The following is a 16,566-nucleotide window of genomic DNA, read 5'->3' on the forward strand; positions in this document are numbered from 1 at the left end:
TTCTAAATCTCATCTGGCTGCACATGAAGCCTAACTTTCTATTGCCAGCATTTTCCTGTCTACCTGATAGAGCCTTTGAACGCCACTGTCTATAGGCTTCCACCATCTCCATTAGACTATAAGACGTCGGCCCCTCAAGTCTGCTCCAACTGTATCATGGCTGATATATTATCCCTCTCAACCCCAACCTCCTGCCATTCCTGCCTAACCTTTGCCACCCTAACTAATCAAGCATCTATCAACCTCTGCATTAAATATACTCAATGACGTGGCCTCTACAGCCATCTGTGGCAACAAATCCAGATTCACCATCCTCAGGCTAAAGAAATTCCTCCTCATCTCTGTTCTAAAGGGACGTCTTTATATTCTGAGGCTGTGTCCTCTGGTCCTAGACTATGCAAAACAGGAAGCATCCTCTCCACATTCACTCTGTCTAGGTGTTTTAATATTCATTAGGTTTCAATGAGATCTCCCTCATTCTTCTCATCTCCAGCAAACACAGACAAAAAAAAGTCAAACAGTCCTGAAACATTAGCCCTTTCATTCCCGGAATCATTTCCGTGAACCTCCCCTGGACCCTCTCCAATGCCAGCAGTTCCTTTCTCAGATGTGGGGCCCAAATTGCTCACAATGTTCCAGATGTGGTCTGGCCAACACCAGTGTTGCATCCTTGCCTTCCTATGCTAGTCCTCTCAAAATGCACGCTAACATTGCATTTGCTGTCAAGTTGTGACGTAACCTTTAGGGAATTGTGCCCATTTACAAACTACTCTATATTCCTTCTACCAAACTGCATGCCCATCTCCTCTGGCAGCCCACCCCAGGCAGCCATCATTCTATTGAAAACCTGCCAACTACATTCCTTTAAACTTCCTCCTTGTCTCAAATTCATCCCCTCTAGTATTTGCCTTTTTTGCCCTTCGGTGAACGATTTTCACCATCCAGCCTATCTATGCCTCGAATCATTTTATAAACCTCGCAACACACAAAATGCTGGAGGAACTCAGCGGGCCAGGCAGCATCTATGGAAAAGAGTACAGTTGATGTTTCAGGCCAAAACCCTTCAGTGTCATTGAAACACTGCAGTGAAAATGAAGGGTAACCGAAACTTCACACAGAGCTTCACAGCCTGACCATTGATACTAGAGTGTTGAAGGGAGAGGGGAGGTGGGGTGTGGAGGAGGGGGAGGGGAGGTGGACAGAGGAGAAAGAGGGAGGTGGAGGGCAGAGGAGGGAGAGGGAAGGTGGAGGACAGAGGGAGGTGGAGGGCAGAGCAGGGGGAGGGGAGGGGGAGGACAGAGGAGGGAGAGGGAAGGTGGAGGACAGAGGGAGGTGGAGGGCAGAGCAGGGGGAGGGGAGGGGGAGGACAGAGGAGGAAGAGGGAGGTGGAGGGCAGAGGAGGGGAGGGGAGGTGGAGGGTAGTTTGCAGACTGTGGCAGAGGTGTTTAATTGAAAAGGCACAGTGGTGGAGATGGGAGAAAATGCAGAGAAGGAGCGTGTTGTGGTGGTAATGTGCAGGGAGTAGAGAGTAGTTCTGGGTGTTCTGTGTACCATATCGATGTATGAAAAGGACATCTGTCCTCATAGATTCACTGAGACCCAGTCAACTCAGATATCTGATTCTCCCTACTCTCCCTTCTCTCCTTTCTCTCCCCTCTCGCCTCTCCCCTCCCCTCCCCTCTCCCTCCCCCTCTCTCCCTTCTCCCTTCCTTCTCTCTCCCCTTTCTCCCCTCTCTCCCCTCTCTCTCCCCCTTCCACTCTATCCCCCCTCTCTCCCCCTCTCACGCTCTCTCCCCTCTCCCTTCTCCCTCCCCCTCTCTCCCTTCTCTCTCCCCTCTCTCCCCTTCCTCGCTCTCTCCCTCACCCTCTCTCCTTTCTCTCTCCCCTCTCTTCTTTCTCTCTCCCCCCTCTCCTCTCTCTCTCCCCTCTCTCCCATCTCTCCCCTCTCTCTCCCCCTTCCTCTCTCTCTCCCCTCTCTCCTTTCTCCTTCCCCTCTCTGCCTTCTCTCTCTCCCCTTCTGCTCTCTGTCACCTCTTCCTCCCCTCTCTCCCCTTTCTCTGCCCTTCCTCTCTCTCCCCCTCTCCTTTCTCTCTCCCCCTCTCTTCCTTCTCTCTCCCCTTTCTCCCCTTCCTCGCTCTCTCCCTCACCCTCTCTCCTTTCTCTCTTCCCTCTCTTCTTTCTCTCTGCCCCTCTCCTCTCTCTCTCCCCTTTCACTCCCCTCTCTCCCATCTCTCCCCTCTCTCCCCTTTCTCTCCCCCTTCCTCTTTCTCTCCCCTCTCTCCTTTCTCCTTCCCCTCTCTGCCTTCTCTCTCTCCCCCTTCTGCTCTCTGTCACCTCTTCCTCCCCTCTCTCCCCTTTCTCTGCCCTTCCTCTCTCTCCCCCTCTCCTTTCTCTCTCCCCTCTCTTCCTTCTCTCTCCCCTCTCTCTCCTTTCTCTCCCCTTCCTCTCTCTCCCCTCTCTCCTTAATCTCTCTCTTCTATCCCCTCTCTCCTCTCTCTCCCCTCTCTCCTTTCTCTCTCCCTTCTCTTCTTTCTCTCTTCCCTCTCTCCTTTCTCTCTCCCCTTTCCTTTCTCTCTCCCACACTTCCTCTCTCCCCCCTTCCTCTCTCTCTCCCCTCTCACTCCCCGCTCTCCCTTCTCTCCTCTCTCTCCCATCTCTCCCCTCTCTCCTTTCCCTCCTCCTCTCTTTCTCTCCCCCTCACTCCCCCTCTCTCTCTCCCTCACCCCCTCTCCTTTCTGTCTTCCCTCTTCTTTCTCTCTCCCCCTCTCCTCTCTCTCTCCTCTCTCACTCCCCTCTCTCCCATCTCTCCCCTCTCTCCTTTCCCTCCCCTCTATCCTTTCCCTCCCCCTCTCTTTCTCTCCCCCCTCCTCTCTCTCCCCTCACTCTCTCCTCACTCCCCCCTCTCTCTCTCTCCCTCTTCCCCTCTCCTTTCTCTCTCCCCTCTCTCATTTCTCTCTCCCCTCTCTCTCCCCTTCCTCTCTCTCCCCTCTCTCCTTAATCTCTCTCTTCTTTCCCCTCTCTCCTCTCTCTCCTTTCTCTCTCCTCTCTCCCCTCTCTCCTTTCTCTCTCCCCTCTCTTTCTCTCGCCCCTCTTTCCTTTCTCTCTCCCACACTTCCTCTCTCTCCCTCTTCCTCTCTCTCTCCCCTCTCACTCCCCTCTCTCTCCTTTCCCTCCCCCTCTCTCCTCTCTCTCCCTCCCTCTCTCTCTCCCCTCTGTCCTCTCTCTCTCCTCTCTCTCCCTCTCCACCTCTCGTTTCTCTCTCCCCTCTTCCCTCTCTCTCTCCCCTCTCTCCTTAATCTCTCTCTCCTTTCCCCTCTTTCCTCTCTCTCCTTTCTCTCTCATTTCTCTCCTTTCTCTTTCCCTCTCTCCCTTCTCTCTCTCCCTCTTCTGCTCTCTGTCACCTCTTCCTCCCCTCTCTCCCCTTTCTCTGTCCTTCTTCTCTCTCTCCCCCTCTCCTTTCTCTCTCCCTCTTCCTTCTCTCCCCTCTCTCTCCTTTCTCTCCCCTTCCTCTCTCTCCCCCTCTCCTTAATCTCTCTCTTCTATCCCCGCTCTCCTCTCTCTCCCCCTCTCCTTTCTCTCTCCCCTCCCCTCTCTCTCCTTTCTCTCCCCTTCCTCTCTCTCCCCTCTCTCCTTTCTCTCTCCCTTCTTTCTCTCTTTCCTCTCTTCTTTCTCTCTCCCCTCTCTCCTTTCTCTCTCCCCTTTCCTTCCTCTCTCCCACACTTCCTCTCTCCCCCTCTTCCTCTCTCTCCCCTCTCTCCTCTCTCCCCTCTCCCCTCTCCTTTCTCTCTCCCCTCTCCCTCTCTCTCTCCTCTCCCCCCTAACTCCCCCCTCTCTCTCCCGCACCCCCTCTCCTTTCTCTATTCCCTCTCTTCTTTCTCTCTCCCCCTCTCCTCTCTCTCTCTCCCCTCTCACTCCCCTCTCTCCCATCTCTCCCCTCTCTCCTTTCCCTCCCCTCTCTCCTTTCCCTCCCCTCTCTCCCCTCCCCGCTCCTTTCCCTCCCCCTCTCTTTCTCTCCCCCTCTCCTCTCTCTCCCCTCACTCTCTCCTCACTCCCCCCTCTCTCTCTCTCCCTCTTCCCCTCTCCTTTCTCTCTCCCCTCTCTCCTTTCTCTCTCCCCTCTCTCTCCCCTTCCTCTCTCTCCCCCCTCTCTCCTTAATCTCTCTCTTCTATCCCCTCTCTCCTCTCTCTCCCCCTCTCCTTTCTCTCTCCCCTCTCTTCCTTCTCCCTCCCCTCTCTCTCCTTTCTCTTCCCTTCCTCTCTCTCCCCTCTCTCCTTTATCTCTTCTATCCCCTCTTCTTTCTCTCTCCCCTCTCTCCTTTCTCTCTCCCCTTTCCTTCCTCTCTCCCACACTTCCTCTCTCCCCCTCTTCCTCTCTCTCCCCTCTCTCCTCTCTCCCCTCTCCCCTCTCCTTTCTCTCTCCCCTCTCCCCTTTCTCTCTCCCCTCTCGCCCTTCTCTTCTTTCTCTCTCCCTTCTCTTCTTTCTTTCTCCCCCTCTCCTATCTCTCTCCCCTCTCACTCCCCTCTCTCTCCTTTCCCTCCCCCTCTCTTTCCCTCCCCCCTCTCCTCTCTCTCTCTCCCCTCTGTCCTCCCTCTCCCCCCTCCTTTCTTTCTCCCCTCTCCCCCTCTCTCTCCCCCTCTCCTTAATCTCTCTCTTCTTTCCCCTCTCTCTCCTCTCTCTCTCTCCCTCTCCCCCTCTCCTTTCTCTCTTCCTTCTCTTCTTTCCCTCTCCCCTCTTCTTTCTCTCTCCCATCTTTCCTTTCTCTCTCCCACACTTCCTCTCTCCCACTCTTCCTCACTCTCTCTCCCCTCTCCCCTCTCCCTCCCATCTCCTCTCCCCTCTCTCCTTTCCCTCCCCCTCTCTCCTCTCTCCCCCTCTCTCTCCCCCTCTCACTCTCCCCTCTGTCTCTCCCTCTCTCTCTCTCCCCCTCTCTCTCTCCTCTCTCTCTCTCCATCTCCCCCCTCCTTTCTCTCTCCCCCTCTGCCCCTCTCCTTTCTCTCTCCCCTCACTCCTCTCTCTCTCCCCTCTGTCCTCTCTCTCTCCTCTCTCTCCCTCTCCCTCTCCCACTCTCCTTTCTCTCCCCCCTGCCCCTCTCCTCTCTCTCTCTCCCTCTCTCTTTCTCCCCTCTCTATCTCTCCTCTCTCCTCTCTCTCTCTCTCCCCTCTCTCTCTCTCCCCTCTCTCTCTCCTCTCTCACTCCCCTCTGTCCTCTCTCACTCCCATCTCTCCTTTCTCACCCCCACTTCCTCTCTCCCTCCACTTCCTCTCACTCTCCCCCTCCCTTCTTTCTCTCCCCCTTCCTCTATCTCTCCCCTCTTCCCCCTCTCTCCCTCTCTCGCTCTCCCTCTCTCTCTCCCCCTTCTCTCGCTCTCCTCCCATCTCTCCCCCCTCTCCCCCTCTCTCCTCTCTCTCTCTCCCTCACCCCCTCTCCTTTCTCTCTTCCCTCTCTTCTTTCTCTCTCCCCCTCTCCTCTCTCTCTCCCCTCTCACTCCCCTCTCTCCCATCTCTTCCCTCTCTCCTTTCCCTCCCCTCTCTCCTTTCCCTCCCCCTCTCTTTCTCTTCTCCCCTCACTCTCTCCTCACTCCCCCTCCCTCTCCCCCTCTCCTTTCTCTCTCCCCACTCTCCTCTCTCTCTCCCCTCTCTCCTCTCTCTCTCCCCTCTCTATCACTCCTCTCTCTCCCCTCTCTCTCTCCTCTCTCACTCCCCTCTCTCCTCTCTCACTCCCCTCTGTCCTCTCTCACTCCCATCTCTCCTTTCTCGACCCCACTTCCTCTCTCCCCCCACTTCCTCCCGCTCTCCCCTCTCCCCTCTTTCTCTCCCCTTCCTCTATCCCCTATTCCCCCTCTCTCCCCCCTCTCCCCTCTTGCTCTCCCCTCTCTCCTTTCTCTCTCCCCCTTCCTCTCCCCTCTCTCTCTCCCCCTCTCTCCCCCTTCTCTCTCTCTCCTCCCATCTCTCCCCCTCTCTCTCCCCTCTCTCCTCTCTCTCCCCCCTCTCTCCTCTCTTTCCTCTCGCTCTCCACTCTCTCTCCGCTCTCTCCTCTCTCCTTTCTCTCCCTCTCTCTCCTTTCTCTCTCCCCTCTCCCCTTTTTCTCTCCCCTCCATCTCTCCCTCTCTCTCTCCTCTCTGTCCTCTCCTCTCTCCTCTCTTTCCTCTCTCTCTCCCCTCTCGCCTCTCTTCTTTCTCTCCCCCTCTCTCCTTTCTCTCTCCCTCTTTCTCTCCTCTCTCCCCTCCCCTTTCTCTCTCCCCTTTCCCCTCTCCCTTTTCTCTCTCCCCTCCCCTCTCTCTCTCCTCCCCTCTCTCCTTTCTCTCCACTAACTCCTTTATCTCCCCCTCTCCGCTCTCTCTCCCCCCTCTTTCTCCCCTCTCTCCTCTCTCCCCTCTCACCTCTCTCTTTCTCTTCCCCTCTCTCCTTTCTCTCTCTCTCTTTCTCTCCTCTCTCCCCCGCCCCTTTCTCTCTCCCCTCTCCCTTTTCTCTCTCCCCTCCCCCTCTCTCTCTCCTCTCTCCCCCTCTCTCTCCTCTCTCCCCTTCTCCTTTCTCTCCACTCACTCCTTTATCTCCCCCTCTCCACTCTCTCTCCTCTCTCTCCTCTCCCCTCTCGCCTCTCTCTTCTTTCTCTCCCCCTCTCTCCTTTCTCTATCCCCTCTCCCCTCTCCCCTCTCTTCTTTCTCTCCCCCTCTCTCTTCTCTCTCTCCCCTCTCTCCTCTCTCTCCCCTCTCTCCTCTCTCTCTCCCCTCTCTCTCTCCCCTCTCTCCTCTCTCTCCCCTCTCTCCTCTCTCTCTCCCCTCTCTCTCTCCCCTCTCTCCTCTCTCTCTCCTCTCTCTCTCCCCTCTCTCCCCCTCTCCTTTCTCCCTCCCCTCTCTCCCCCTCTCCTTTCTCCCTCCCCTCTCTCCTCTCTCTCTCCCTTCTCTCCTCTCTTCCTCCCCTCTCTCCTCTCTCTCTCTCTCCCCCCTCTCTCCCCCTCTCCTTTCTCCCTCCCCTCTCTCCTTTCTCTCCCCCCTCTCTCCTCTCTCTCCCCTCTCTCCTCTCTCTCTATCTCCTCTCTCTCTCCCCTCTCCCCTCTCTCCTCTCTCTCTCCCCTCTCTCCCCCTCTCCTTTCTCCCACACCTCTCTCCCTCCCCTCTCTCCCCCTCTCCTTTCTCCCTCCTCTCTCCCACTCTCCTTTCTCCCTCCCCTCTCACCTTTCTCTCCCCCTCTCCCTCTCTCTCTCTCCCCTCTCTCCTCTCTCTCTCCCCTCTCACCTCTCTCTCTCCCCTCTCTCCTTTCTCCCTCCCCTCTCTCTCTCCCCTCTCTCCTCTCTCCACTCTCCCCCTCTTTCTCTCTCTCCTCTCTCTCTCCCCTTTCTCCTCTCTCTCTCCTCTCTCCCCTCTCTCTCCCCCTCTCCTTTCTCTCCCCCTCTCTCCTTTCTCTCCCCCTCTCTCCTCTCTCTCTCCCCTCTCTCTCCCCCCTCTCTCTCCTCTCTCCCCTCTCTCTCTCCCCTCTCTCTCCCCTCTCTCCTCTCTCTCTCCCCTCTCTCCTCTCTCTCTCTCTCCTCTCCTTTGCTTTCTCTCTTTTGCTCTCTCCACTCTTACTCCACCCGGAAGTTCCTTCAGATCAAGAAGATGGGAGGGGAGGGTTCCAGAGTTCACAGAGGAGGCGGTAAAACTGTAGAGTATTTTGCCGTCAGCAGTTGTGTCAGTCAGTTTTGGCTGCAGCTGCCTGGTCCACTTCTCCTTTCGTCTCTGGGCAGCCAGGAGGGAAGTGGTTGCTTCATCCCCAGAGGAAAGTGCAAGCCATTTGCACCCACCGTCAAGTCGGAGTCAGGGAAACTGAGAGGGACTACCGGAGGAGAAGGGCAGGGGCAGCCACTGCAAAGCACAGTGAGGGAGAGGCAGCAAAGGGGAGAGAGATGCAGGCAGGGACAAAAAGATAGATGTGAGAGAGAAAGAGGGGATGGAGCGAGGGAGGGTATGACCGAAAGGTGGGAGGAGATGGAGAGAGAGAGGAGGGAGGGAGATGGGATAAAGAGGGGGAGTAAGAGGCAGAATAAGGCAGTGAATGAGGGATGTGGAGAGGGAGATGGAGGGAGGGGAGGTGGAGAGGAAAGGGGTGAAGGTGGAGAGTGGAAAAGGAGGGAGGTGGAGAGGGAGGGAGAGGGGTTGGGAGGGGTGGAGAAGGAGGGAGGGGTAGGAAGGGAATTGGAGATGGAGGGGGTGGAAGTGGAGAAGGAGAGGGGTTGGGGGTAGCTAGGGACTAGGCCTTTAGCCTACCCACATTCACCATGACCCACTCTGTTTCCCCTCACCCCCATATCCCTCCCACTCCGAATGCTCAGAAATCCATCCATCCAATTCAAGTGAACTTTGTGACCTCACAGCCCTGGGGGAAAAAAATTCCAAAGCATCACCCTTCTATGAGGAAAGAAATCTTTCCTCAACTCCTGACCAGCCTTCTCTCTAATCCCAAGATGACGCCCTCTGGTCCTCGGAGCTAATAGGATTTCCACGTCGATCTAGTCCAATCCTCTCCTCTGCATTCTCTCTCTCTTCCAAAAATCTCCCTCTTTCACTGTCTCTCTTCCCTCCCACTCAATTATTCTCCCCTATCCACACTCCCTCTCTGTTTTTTCTACCTCAGTGTCTGTCCCCACAACTCCTCTCTCCTCCATACCCCCATTCTCTCTCCCCTTCCCTCTTCTCTCTCCACCACCTCACTTTCTTTTCCCCGTCTTTCTCTTTATCTGCCCGTCTCTCTCTCTCTTTCAAAGACACCCACCTTCTTTCCAACATCAACAGTACTAAGTCTCTGACCACCTTAAAAACTGACTTTGCTAATCACGCAAAATGCTGCAGGAACTCAGCAGGCCAGGCAGCTTCGATGGAAAAGAGTAAACAGTCGACATTTCGGGCCAAGATCTTTAATCAGGACTCTGTTTAGGGTTTCAAAGTAGATTTTTTCACTTTTTACTGCACCTTGTACATAACTGTCTTCGTTAGTTCACCAACTTCGTCACTATGCTAGAGAAATGTGGTCTGTCCTCTTTGGCCCTATCCAGTGTTTATTGATGCACCCCATCTGAGCACATCACAGAAACCAGCCTCCCTCCCCTCCATGCACTCTGTCTACACATCTTGCCCCTTTAGTAAGGCAGCCAGTGTAATCCAAGACCCCACCCACCCCAGATGTTATCTCTTCTCCCCTCTCCCATTGGGCAGAAGATACAAAAGACTGAAAATATATACCATCAGGCCCAAGGACAGCTTCTACCCCACTGTTATCAGAAACTTGAATGGACCTTGTGTATAATAAAATGGGCTCTTGTCAGCTTGAACCAGTCTGGCCATTCTCCTCTGACCTCTCTCATTAACATGTTCTTTCCACCCTGTCATTCACTGGATTTTTTTTTGTTTCTCCCGCCATTCTCTGTAAACTTCAGAGACTGTTGTGCGTGAAAATCCCAGGGGACCAGCAGTTTCTGAGATATTCAAACCACCTCATCTGGCACCAGCAATCGTTCCATGGTCAAAGTCACTTACATCATATTCCTTCCCCATTCTGGTGTTTGGTCTGAACAACAACTGACCAATGTATCTGCATGCTTTCATGCACTGAGTTGCTGCCACATGATTGGCTGTTAAGATATTTGCATTAACGAGCAGGTGTACCCAATCGAGTGGTCATTGAGTGTACATGGTGAATAAAGTTGACAATTAGATCTGTGTTCATCGATTACGGAAAATGACACAGACATATAATCCATACAGGTTGTGTTAGGATCAGAAGCAGGTTTACTATCACTGGCATATGTTGTTTGGCAGCACTATTACAGTGCAACACATTTTAAAAATTACAATACGAAATATGTGTACATATATAATGGGCAGTGCAAAAAGAGAGCAAAAAATAGTGAGGTAGTGAATATGGGTTCATGGACCGTTCAGAAAGCTGATGGCAGAGGTGAAGAAACTGTTCCTAAAACTCCGAATGTGTGCCTTCAGGTTCCTGTTGTCCTCCTTGATGGTTGTAATGAGAATAGGCCATGTCCTGGGTCCTGGGAGCTATCGATCAGTCACAGCCTGAATTACTCCCAACCATTTTACCAGTTTCTCACCTTCAGTATCCTCTGTGACACAATGTCCAAAGAAAAGCCCCGTAAAGGGGCCTCCTTGTCTATTCTGTTGAGTGCATCCTCAAAGAACTCCAGTCAAAGTGAGTGTAAATGGGCCGAAGTGAGTGGAAGGTAATTGTGCTGAGGTCTGAGCATGTTGCAAGCACAGTCAGGGAGAAAGTGGAATGTCTACAGGGTGTGGGGAGATTCTAAGGAGGATCGGCAGAGGCAATCACAGTTCTCATAGCCAGGGCCAACATTCATCACCTGGGGAGGGGCTGTTGGGAGTAACCGTGGAGTGTCCGTAGATAGTGCATGCTGTGGCAACATGCGTTGGTGGTGGAGGGAAGGAGTGGATTGGCTGTCAGTCAAGAGGGCTGTATAAACAGAAAATATAGAATAGTACAGGTCCTTTGGCCCACAATATCATGTCGACATCTTAACATACTCTAAGATCAATCTAACCCTTCCCTTCTACATAGCCTGTTACCATCTTGTACATCCTCCTTTGCTCCAGAGAGAAAAGCCCTAGCTCGCTCAGCCTATCCTCATAAGCCATGCTGTCCATTCCAGACAAGATGCTGGTGAATCTCCTCTGCACCCTCTCTAAAGCTTCCACATCCTTCCTATCATGAGGCAACCAGAGCTGAACACAATATTGCAAGTGTGCTTTAAGCAGTTTTATAGAGATGCGACATTACCCTACAGCTCTTGACTCAGCCCCCTGACTAATGTAGACCATCTGCCCTGTTAACTTGAGTGGCAACGTTGACAGATCTGTGGATATGGACCCTACCAATCTCTTCTGCTCCTTCTCCAGTGCAATCATCAAGGATCCTCACCACCAGGACATGCCCTTTTCTCATTACTGCCATCAGAGGAAGTATAGGAGGCTGGAGACCCATACTCAATGTTTTAGGAACATTTCTACCCTTCCACCATCAGGTTTCTGCATGGTCCATGAACACTACCTCACTATTTTTGCTCTCTTTTTGCAATACTTCTTAAAAATATTTTTTATCTTAACTTATAGGATTATTAAAAATGTACCGCACTGTATTTATGTCACAAAACAAATTTCACAACCTTGATTAGTGATAATAACCCTGATTCTGATATGCAGCCCACAAGTTACTGAGTGAACCAATTTAATCTCACGATTTCACATAGTGTGTTTGGCCCTGCGTCGACTGTGAACCCTGTCTCAAAGGGCTTTTGTTTCAGGACAAGTCCAGGCTCACTGACACTGGAGGAGAATGGACCAGGGCAGTGCTGCCACGACAGTACCTTCGCCAGCACCATTCAGAAAGGAACAATAGCTCACCCCAGTGCCCCAGCCAGTGTTTGCCACCTTTACTAAGGTGCAATGACAGGCAGTGCACAAAGCAAAAAGCAAGCAGTGTGGTGTTTCCCACATTGCGAGAGTGGTTCGGCACATCATTGGCTGCGATTTTCTGAGCAGGATGTGTGAAGTGCAAGTTCATGGGCTCTGTTTGTAATTTGGGAGCCATTTAGAGTATGGTCTGGGTCACATGGCCAAGACCAAGCAATTAGTGCCTCTGTGGCATGTGTGTGCGGAGCAGTAGTGCCAGTGACCGGATTACTGAGATTCAATTCCTGCTGCTGTCGTCAGGCCTTTGGATGTTTTTCCTGTAACCACGTGGGTTTCCTCTGGGTGCTCTAGTTTCCTGCCACAGTCCAAATATGTATGGTTTGGATTATTTATTTATTGCGATACAGTGCGGTACAGACCCTACTGGCCCTTTGAGCCGTGGCACCCTGCAGTTCCCCTGTTTGACCCTCGTCTAATCATAGGAGAATTTACAATGACTGACTGGACTATGGGAGGAAACCCTGCAGTCACGGAGAGAGCGGTGGGAAGTGAACAGTGGGAATGCTAGATTCATAACTACACCTGTGAGCTGCGTCCAGCACAACCCTCAGACTGTGTTGGTTGTTAATACAAAATCAAGATCACCATTTCACTTTACGTATCGTGTGTGCATGACAAATAAAGCTAAAACTAATCTTGTAAACAAGAAATATGCATGATGGTAGATTGAGTGTCTTGCCAGAGGGTTTTCACAGGGCAGAAATGGCCAAGAGCAGGGAGCATATTTTGAAGGTGATTGGAGGAAAGCACAGGGAGTAGAATGTCAGAGCGAGGTGTTTCACACATACAGTGGTGGGTGTGTAGAACGTGCTGCCAGGGCGGGTGGTAGAGGATTAGACACACTTAAGGGACTCTTAGACAGAGATGATAGAAAAACGGAGGGCTGTGTGGGAGGGAAGTGTTAGATTGATCTTGGAGCAGGTCAAAAGGTCGGCACAGTATTGCGGGCCGAAGGGCCTGTACTGCTTTCTGTTCTAATCTACCAAGAGCAAGCGTAATCACTGAACACAGTGATCATCACACTGGGGAGTGGAACTCTCTGTCTCAAGTAGATGGCCACACTAGGTCCAGAGGATGGTTCAGAAACCGTTAAGCAAAGGGAGGCTGAGGCAGTTACAGTGGTGATCCTGTCAAGCCGCTCAGAACAGGGGGGTGGTGCTGTCGGTGATCAGAGGATGTGGCCTTTAATACCTTCATGCTGTGTACCGTGAGGAAACCAGGGTGACGATTTTGTGGCGGAGCCTAAACATCCTGTTCTTCATCCCATTCTCATTCGGACCTGCCTATCTGTAACCTCCAGGTCAGAGTTACACAGACCACACAACATTAAACAGTGCGGCCCTTCAGCCCATTATATTGTGCTGACCCTTAATGTACTCCAAGGTCAATCTAACTCTTCCCTCCTACGTAGCCTCAATTTTTCCACATCCATGTGCCAATTGAAGAGTTTCTTCAACATTTCTAACCTAACACCCCCCAATACTTTTCTCCAGTTACCTTAAAATTATGTCTCCTCATGTTAGCCATTTGCCCTAGAAGAAAGCCTTTATACACCTGATCCAGCTTATCATCTTGTGCCCCTCTTCTCTCCCTCCACTCTAGAGAACACCCACTCACTCAATGCTTCCTCAAGTAAGACATGCTCTCTAATCCAACCAGCAAACAACAAATTTCATGTCATATGCCAGAAACATTAAACCTGATTCCGATTTTGATTTTTCCTCCTGGTGAATGTCCTCCGCACCATCCCTAAAGATTGCACATCCTCACATAATGAAGATACCTCAAGGGTTTTATGGGAGACAGTTAAAGAGTTAATGCACACAGGCTCTATTGGGCAGAGTGGTTGAGAAGCAGTAAATGTGACTCAGAAACTTCAAGGCTTAGATAAAAGTATTTAAATAATATAGCACTCTGTGTCTATCCTTTCCCCCACCACCACCCCATCCCTCGCCACCTCTCTCTCTTGCAGACACCCCATTGTCCTCTCCAAAAACCTCCCCCTGAAGACTGACACCCCCTACGCATTCCCCCTTTCCGGCCAACAGCCCACCCACCCCCACCCTTCTTCCTGTCTCTCCCTCTCCCCTCCTTCTCTTCCACCTGGCCCCTATCTCCCTCTGTCTCCCCTTCCCCCACCCTCCTCTCTCTGGAACTTGACACCTTCTCTCTCTCTTCCTCGGGTCTGTCCGACGAATCCCGACTCGTTTCTCCCCCACCCACACCCCGCCTGCCCTGCTGACCTTTCCCAGCAGTTTATTCTCAATGTATTCGGTTGCAGACAAACCCCCAACCACAACCTCTCAATCCCCGCTGCCTCTCCGGGAGCAGGAAACTCAAGTTGCCACTACAAGGCAAGGTTCAGTAACAGATTGCGGAAACACACTCCGTCTCTGCTCTTCTCCCCAAACCAGACCCGATTTGGTTACTCGAGCTGCAAACTCACCCAGGGAGACGGAGGCGATGAGCAGGGAGAGGGCGCAGAGAGACATTTTCTGTCGAGAGTGGAGATCTCACTGCGTGCACTCGGCGAACAAATACGAGAATCGTGAACCTGCTATCTCTCTGCTCGTTGACTCCAGGAAACGAAACTTTCGCCTGTACCAACCAATCGGAAAATTGAAAGCTTCTCAAGTAAGAGGCCCCTCCCAACCCAACGTTATTTTCCTGAGGAATCACACCTCGCCGGCTCCTGCGTTGAGGGACTTTTCATTTCCCTAAAAGCATGTAGCATAACGAGGACACGGGGAAATCTGCAGATGCTGGAATTTCAAGCAACACACATAAAAATTGCTGGTGAACGCAGCATCTATAGGAAGAGGTACAGTCGACGTTTCGGGCCGAGACCATAACGAGGACTTGGTTAGAGACTCAAAGGGTCGGGCAGCAGCTGTGGAGAGAAATGCTTTGAGTCAAGGAATTATCTGTGGACTTGGGGAAGGGGAAACCAGGGATTACACAACAGTTCTCACTGCGGAAAATGTGAACATTTTCAAGTTCCTGAATGTCAAATCATGCAGTCAGTCAAAAGGCATGCCAATTGGCAATATTTCATTAGGATTTTGAATATGACATCACTCTCACAAAATTTCTACAGTTGGAGAGCATTCTGACTGGCTCCATCACAGTCTGGTACGGATCGGAAAAAGCTGCAGAGGGTTGTAAACATCATGGGGGCTAACCTCCCCACCACCCGGCACATCTTCAAAAGGAGATGCTGAAGAAGGCAGCACCCAGTTCATGCCCTCTTCTCATTGCTACCATCGGGCATCGGGGGTACAGGACACACACTCAGCGTTCTCGGAACAGATTCTCTCCCTCACCATCAGATTTCTGAACAGTCCATGAAGACCACCTCACTATGTTTGCTTTCTTTCGAGTACAGGAGCAGGGAGGTACTACTGCAGTTGTACAAGGCCTTGGTGAGACCACACCTGGAGTATTGTGTGCAGTTTTGGTCCCCTAATCTGAGGAAAGACATCTTTGCCATAGAGGGAGTACAAAGAAGGTTCACCAGATTGATTCCTGGGATGGCAGGACTTTCATATGAAGAAAGACTGGATGAACTGGGCTTGTACTCGTTGGAATTTAGAAGATTGAGGGGGGATCTGATTGAAACATATAAGATCCTAAAGGGATTGGACAGGCTAGATGCAGGAAGATTGTTCCCGATGTTGGGGAAGTCCAGAACGAGGGGTCACAGTTTGAGGATAGAGGGGAAGCCTTTTAGGACCGAGATTAGGAAAAACTTCTTCACACAGAGAGTGGTGAATCTGTGGAATTCTCTGCCACAGGAAACTGTTGAGGCCAGTTCATTGGCTATGTTTAAGAGGGAGTTAGATATGGCCCTTGTGGCTACAGGGGTCGGGGGTATGGAGGGAAGGCTGGGGCGGGGTTCTGAGTTGGATGATCAGCCATGATCATAATAAATGGCGGTGCAGGCTCGAAGGGCCGAATGGCCTACTCCTGCACCTATTTTCTATGTTTCTATGTTTCTATGTTTCTTTTTGTACGACTTACTCATCTTCACGTATTTCTGCTTGAAACTTCTGTTTTACGTTTCACCCCACACTGCCGCAGCTGCCAAACACATGGGATAATGAACCTGATTCTGATTTTGATGCTGGAGGAACTCAGCAGGTCAGGCAGCGTCTATGGAGGGAATAAACAGTCAGATTTCAGGCTGAGAACCTCCAATAGGATCATGATTCTGATTCTTAGAACAGGTTAGGGGAGAAATTTATGCCCTGGGCCCAGCAGACAAAGGCAATCACAAGGAAGGTGAATTTTACTTTCTTATCAGATGAAGGAGGTTTCCCTTGTCATTGGACACTAGCAAACTTCTACAGATGTACTGTTTATGGTATTGTGACTGGTTGTATCACAGTCTTGTATGGCAACTCGAATGCACAGTGACATAAAACGCTGCTGGGAATTGTGGACATGGCCCAATACATCAGAGGCACATCCCTCCCAACAGGAGGCACTGCTTCAAGGAGGCAATATCCATCATCAAAGACCCCAACCATCCAGGAAGGGAGTACAAAAAACTGAAGTCCACACCGCTAAGTTCACGAACTGCTACTTCCCTTCAACGATTCAGTTCTTTGACTACCCAACACTAATCACTACATTTACCAACTCTATTACCGCTTTGATCACTTTGCACTAACATGTGTTATTTTTTTTAAAGTTCAAAGTAAATTTATCATCCAACTCAGTAGCCATTAAATTAGGTACTGTACCTCCTAAAAGGCCACAGAGTGTATGTCCGTGGTCTTCTGCTGCTGGAGCCCATCCACTTCAAGATTCGATGCATTGTGCGTTCAGAGATGCTCCTTGGCACACCAGTGTTGTAACATGTGGGTATTTGAGTTACTGTCACTTTCCTGTCAGCTTGAACCAGTCTGGCCATTCTCCTCTGACCTCTCTCATTAACAAGGCATTTTCATCCACAGGGTTCTGATGTTACCATCAGTCATTCTTTAGGGTTTCTTGTTTCGTGGATGTCTGTGAAGAGTAAGAATTTCAGGTTGTATACTGTATACATTCTCTGATATAAAATTGAACCATTTAAACTACCATTCAATGGA

At 51.4% G+C, this 16,566-nt stretch overlaps 1 protein-coding gene across 1 annotated transcript in view; it reads right to left on the reverse strand.

The window, feature by feature from the left end:
- The window catches only part of LOC134346241 (macrosialin-like), a 71,344-nt gene extending 57,151 nt beyond the window's left edge, over window positions 1-14,193 (reverse strand). The window contains exon 1 of the mRNA XM_063047565.1: window positions 13,920-14,193. Coding sequence (XP_062903635.1) covers window positions 13,920-13,965 — 46 coding nt within the window. The 5' untranslated portion in view covers window positions 13,966-14,193. The remainder of the gene's footprint in view (window positions 1-13,919) is intronic.
- Window positions 14,194-16,566: the final 2,373 nt, after the last annotated feature.

The sequence above is a fragment of the Mobula hypostoma genome, chromosome 5, assembly GCF_963921235.1.
Source record: "Mobula hypostoma chromosome 5, sMobHyp1.1, whole genome shotgun sequence".
In the NCBI taxonomy this organism is placed as follows: Eukaryota; Metazoa; Chordata; class Chondrichthyes; order Myliobatiformes; family Myliobatidae; genus Mobula; species Mobula hypostoma.